Below are 6,000 nucleotides of genomic sequence, written 5' to 3' on the forward strand. Positions count from 1 at the left end.
TGAATGTGTCAGCAGAAATGGAGACTCATCAGAGCAGCAACGTTTCTCCAATCTTCTATTGTCCAGTTTTGGTGAGTCTGTGTGAATTGTAGCCTCAGTTTCCTGTTCTTAGCTGACAGGAGCGGCACCCGGTGTGCTCTTCTGCTGCTGTAGCCCATCCGCCTCAAGGTTGGACGTCTTGTGTGTTCAGAGATGCTCTTCTGCAGAGCTCGGTTGTATCGAGTGCTTATTTGAGTTACTGTTGCCTTTCTATCAGCTGGAACCAGTCTGGCCATTCTCCTCTGACCTCATCAACAAGGCATTTGCGCCCACAGAACTGCCGCTCACTGGATATTTCCTCTTTGTCGGAGCATTCTCTGTAAACCCTTGAGATGGTTGTGCGTGAAAATCCCAGTAGATCAGCAGTTTCTGAAATACTCAGACCAGCTCATCTGGCACTAACAACCAAGACACATTCAAACTCACTTAAATCCCCTTTCTTCCTCATTCTGATGCTCGCTTTGAACTGCAGCAGATCGTCTTGACCATGTCTACATGCCTAAATGCATTGAGCTGCTGCCATGTGATTGGCTGATTAGAAATTTGCACCAACAAGCAGCTGGACAGGTGTACCTAATAAAGTGGCCGGTGAGTGTATACATACACATATGCATATATACATAGTCAAGCCTAAAATTATTTATACTATTCATCGCATATTAGTTTTTTTCCACAAAGACCCCTCTTGTACATCGCTTTATTATCTTTAGAGATGTCTGTGTAATTTCCAGTAAACAGTCAAAATTTACCAGCGGTATGAATTAATATATATATATATATATATATATATATATAAAGACTGCTCTGGTCAATATCATTTGCCTCAACAGTTTTGAGCTTTGTCCCATTCAATCTAAAGACATTTCCCTTTAATATAGTAAGTATTCATTCATTTTCTTGTCGGCTTAGTCCCTTTATTAATCCGGGGTCGCCACAGCGGAATGAACCGCCAACTTATCCAGCAAGGTTTTACGCAGCGGATGCCCTTCCAGCCGCAACCCATCTCTGGGAAATTAAAATAGTGAGTATAATATAAAAATAGAAACAGACAAATAATTCCTATAATTTCCTTACAGTTATATATAGACGTAACACACAAATAATGTTTAAGTACAACATAAAGAGCAAAATCTAATATTATATTCAGCAACAGATCCTATTGACTGTAAATATTATTAAAATACGATTCAGCACAAACACGTCATCAAGAAGATGATATTTACTGCTCTGAAACAACTGGAAACTACCCCAGATTCATTTCTGATGCCTGAATTATAATAAAATCCCACAAGAGTGCAGAACGGGGAAGATGAAAACTACAGCAGATCATCTGTTAATACAGTTCCTCATTTCAGCATTTAGAACCACAGCAATGCGATATGACAAGAATGAGTGTGTCTATCAGACTGGTGTGTGTGTGTGTGTATGAGTACGTGTTTTTGTGACATATCAGGACACAAATCTGTATAATGACATGGGTATGACACAGGTATTACAAAAAGGAGGTGAAATATGAGGACATTGGTGACGTCCTCATTTCTCAAAAAGCTTATAAATCACATAGGATGAGTTTAATCAGAGAGTAAAGCTGGACACTGACTCCTGTGATGGTTGGGTTTAGTGGTGGGGTGGGGTGAGGGCAATACAATATACGGTTTGGGCAGTATAAAATGAATGGAAACCTATGTATTGTACCCACTTTTCACAAAAACAAACCTGTGTGTGTGTGTGTGTGTGTGTGTGTGTGTGTGTGTGAGTGATATCCTGTGCAGGGATTGAATAAAGGATCTACACACCCGAAAAACCCCTTAAGGAACGTCACGTAGATCAGAGGAGCGAAGACGGAGAAGTAAAGGAATGTGGTCACATCCACACAGCTGAAACACACAAACACACACACACACAATCCTGAATCACAATACAGTTCTGGCTTTATTTGGGGAAAAATAAATCAATTCAATATTACATGTATAAGCAAGGTCATTTTCACAGTATTCGTTGTTTCTTTTAGTTTGATTTGCTGTGGTCATTATTTGTAGCCCCTGAAATAATATATATTTTAGATAGGCTACAGGTTAAACCTTTGTTTGACCAATATTTTGTGCCTAATTTACCTAACTTAAGTTTATATGCATATACTTGAGTATTTCTATAATCTTGCAGAAACATCAAACCAAAGACATCCAAAAAATCAGGGAAAAGTCATAAAAAGTCAAACAAATAATCGCAAAGCCACAAAAATCATAGTCAACAAGCGTACACACATCCACACACACACGCACACACACGCGCACACACACACACACACACACACACACACACACACACACTCTCTAATTTATACTTGAATTTTCTGCATTGTCTGAAACATCTTTACAAAATGATATAAATTATGTAAACTAAAACTAATATTTAATAAATAATAATTAAGGCAGCGCTTCTCAAACTCTTTCCACTTCAGAATTGTTTTTTCAAACACCATCATAAGGACCAGGCAGAATAATTCCTTTTATTAATAATATTTATTATTGTCAGCCACTTTAATCATTATAATTAGTTTGAACATTAACACTGTTCTGTGCTTATAGATAAAAAAAACAATAAAAAATAAAAAGTCGACGTTTAAAATGAGCTTTTTAAAGTTAATTTAAAATGATAAGCTACTGTTCTTACAGTAGAAAGAAAACGTTAACTAAAAAATCCTTAAAGAGGCGTATTTTAATAGTTAAAATGAGACTACACAAAAGCAGAAAGCAAGAGTGTCAGAAAGAGCTGAAGTCTCACCACAGGCCTTCAATGATGTCGGCACAGAGCAGAGCACTTCCCAAACCCTGAACCAGATTCAGCAGCGCCAGGATCCCCGAATACACGTAAAAACTCCTCTTCGCTGCACAAACACATTGATCATCATCATCATCATCATCATCTGAATCTACACTGAAACACAAACTATGTTTCCATCCATCTATTATATGCACATTTTTGAAAATCGCATAAAAAATTTAAATGTAAACACCAATGTGGCGAGGGGGCGTGGCCGAGAGCCGTGGGAACGGAGTGAGGCCACCGCGTAAGTGGATACACCTGCGGTGCGCACCAGCCTCAAATCCCACGGAAGGAGCTCTGGACTATAAAGGGAGGAACGATGGCAGAGGAAGCCGAGAGAGGACCGGGCCCGGACATATTTTACTTCTGCTTTCAGTTTGACGGCAGTCTCCGTGAGGAGCTGGTGTCCGTTTGTTTTGGTTTAGATGGCAGTCTCCGTGAGGAGCTGCTGTCACTGTTATTAATAAATATTTAAAAACTGCGTCGGTTCTCCGCCTCCTCCTTCCCGGCGGCCAAAGGGCTGTGAACTTCATTACAGTGGTGCCGAAGCCCGGGAGAAGGAGGGACGCGTTGTCCAGATGCCCTCGCCGCTGAGAGAGGGGGCGAATGTTCGGGAGTTAACCCGAGTGGGGGAGAAACCCGTTCGTCTGCCCAGAGTGCCGGGGCGGCCTGAGGCTGGCGAGGAAAGGATCTGCCTGCTGCCGTCTCTCAGCATGAGGAGGAGCAGGGGACGCGGGGCTCACCACCGGAGGGGAAAGAGCTGAAGGGAGCCATCCCACAGAATCCGGGGGAGTCGCCTTGATCCGCCATGATGCCGTAGCCTGCATCCGTCCACCGAAGCGGGAGCGGAGCAGGAGACCAGAGATGCCGCCAGCCAGCCGGGAGAACCGCCAGACACCAGAAGACGGACGGGGGGATAGATTCCTCCACAGGGCTCCCAGCACGTCGTCGCATCTCTCAGCTGGTGGAGGACCGAGTGGCAGCGTGTCTGGAGAACCGAACCCCAATTTTTTTTTTCTTTTTCCTCTCTCCCCTTTCTCGGTCCACTCTGTCTTTCCTCCTTTTCTTTTCATCTCCTTTTCTCTCGGCCCGTCTCGTATAGGTCTCGCGGGTGCTGTGGTGTGCGGTGCGCACCTGCCTCGAATCCCATGGAAGGAGCTCTGGACTATAAAAGGAGGAACGATGGCAGAGGAAGCCGAGAGAGGACTGGGCCCGGACATATTTTACTTTTGCTTTCAGTTTGACGGCAGTCTCCGTGAGGAGCTGGCGTCCGTTTGTTTTGGTTTGGACGGCAGTCTCCGTGCCGTCACTGTTATTAATAAATATTTAAAAACTGCGTCGGTTCTCCGCCTCCTTCGTCCCAGCGGCCAAAGGGCTGTGAACTTCATTACAGCCTAAATGTGCAAAAATTTTTAAAATGTGCAATAAAAACACACACAACTTATTCTTTAAGAAAAATGCACATTACTACAATGGAAACACAGTAACTGAATACATTTCAGCACACTCATTAATAAAGTGATGTGGTTTTGATTTAACAGATCAGAAATGTGTGTGACGGGACGCATTAATGAACACAGCAGCGTTTCCAGCATCTGAAATATTGTTTTTCTCATTTCTGAAATCCCTCAGCAGTCAGTCTGTCATCAATGTGGTTTAGTATTACTATTATATTATGATAACATCCAGAACTCCAACGCCTCCAAACCCCACCGCATTGCGTTCATTGCATTTGGTTTCCTCTTCTGAGGCGCAACTCATTTATTAGAGAAGAAAAAACACCACAGTAGCAAATCCCAACCCATCAAACCACATTATCTGACTAATAATTGCTCCAGTTTAGCAGGAAATGACCATACTTTGTTCTCTTTTATCACATTGGATGGAAACGCTGCTTTATTCACAAATGTTTAATGACATATTCCAGTTATCCACATGAATCTAATTCACGTGTTTAGATGGAAACACAGCCACTCAAACATGAGCGCGTTTACTCACATGGTAAAGAGATTCTCTCTCGGATCGGGGTTTTCGGTAGGATCACTATCAGCGAGTACACCTAAAGCCAGAGAACAATATCAAGTAAAATATCACAACAAATACCAAGACGGATTTGATAGAAAGGAGAAGTAATAAATGAAGCACCAGGAAAAAGAAACAGGAGCTGGCGAGCCAGAAGTGTCGTCCGCCATGGCCGTAGATGTTAAAGTCTTTGGCGGAGAGGTGTTTATCTGGGAAACGAATCTCCAGAGTGCCCTGAAACAGGCAGATCATAATGACATTAATCCAATAATACACATGATTTACAACAACAGCGAGTGCTGCTCTTACACTCGACAACTGACAGATTCTGTGTGATGTATATGATGTATTTGAATATTGAGTAGGGGGTGGGGTTTATTTGAGCTTCTCCTCTCATCTTTCACTCGCAGCAAGCAACCGGTTGGAGGGGTGTGGCTAAGCATATTTCACCCAATCAGAGGTGGACTGCTGTTCCAGAGCAGAAGCAGCTGGGCAGATTTTGATTAAAGATTAACAAAATAAGCGTTTTATTTCAGTGAATTAACTGTTCACCTTAAAACTAACAATGTGTGTTAGCAAAATACATTTTAATTTCATGCAAACTTTAACATTTCATCATTTAATCACTCTCCACTTTCTGACTTGCATTGTTCAGGCGAACAAAAATAAAGATGCTGGAAATCAGTAGCCCTTGATTTCTATAGTGTTCTTTTCAGACACCGCCAAAAATAAATAAAATAAATTGTTACACCTAAACATTTTTTCAACTTAATATAACTATAACATAACTTTTACATAGAAATTTTGTATAGACATTTCCATATCTAAATACAAACAAACATTTTCTCCAACATATGCATGCATGTGTGTATTTATATATACATAATAAATATACACAGTACACACACAGATCATGTCAAAACAAGCTTTTATTTTGGATGCAATTTATCTTTACTCAGAACTAATAAATTGTAGTGAATTATGAGCACAATAGTTTATCAAAGATACTAAAATATACCAGTGGTTCGGATCAATCAGAATCATGTTTTTCTTGTGTATGTGTGTGTATTCATATGCATATATATGCATGTGTGTGTATACATATCTGTGTGT

General features: G+C 41.2%; 2 protein-coding genes and 1 long non-coding RNA gene across 12 annotated transcripts in view; 1 reads left to right on the forward strand and 2 right to left on the reverse strand.

The window, feature by feature from the left end:
* The window catches only part of plxna1b (plexin A1b), a 744,633-nt gene that overhangs the window by 265,517 nt on the left and 473,116 nt on the right, over window positions 1–6,000 (reverse strand). The gene's annotated exons all lie outside the window — the stretch shown is intronic.
* Window positions 1–6,000, reverse strand: part of tpra1 (transmembrane protein, adipocyte asscociated 1) — a 22,978-nt gene that overhangs the window by 5,881 nt on the left and 11,097 nt on the right. For all 10 annotated transcript variants that reach the window (XM_087255974.1, XM_087255973.1, XM_087255972.1 and 7 more), the window contains exons 7-10: window positions 5,011–5,121; window positions 4,864–4,924; window positions 2,824–2,926; window positions 1,836–1,916 (exon numbers count right to left, since the gene is read on the reverse strand). In XM_087255974.1, coding sequence (XP_087112100.1) covers window positions 1,836–1,916; window positions 2,824–2,926; window positions 4,864–4,924; window positions 5,011–5,121 — 356 coding nt within the window. The remainder of the gene's footprint in view (window positions 1–1,835; window positions 1,917–2,823; window positions 2,927–4,863; window positions 4,925–5,010; window positions 5,122–6,000) is intronic.
* On the forward strand, window positions 3,028–4,925 carry LOC147843302 (uncharacterized). Its single transcript, XR_015492989.1, has 2 exons — window positions 3,028–3,268; window positions 4,161–4,925. It is a non-coding gene; the product is annotated as an uncharacterized LOC147843302 (long non-coding RNA).

The sequence above is a fragment of the Danio rerio genome, chromosome 6, assembly GCF_052040795.2.
Source record: "Danio rerio strain M-AB ecotype USA chromosome 6, GRCz13ab, whole genome shotgun sequence".
In the NCBI taxonomy this organism is placed as follows: Eukaryota; Metazoa; Chordata; class Actinopteri; order Cypriniformes; family Danionidae; genus Danio; species Danio rerio.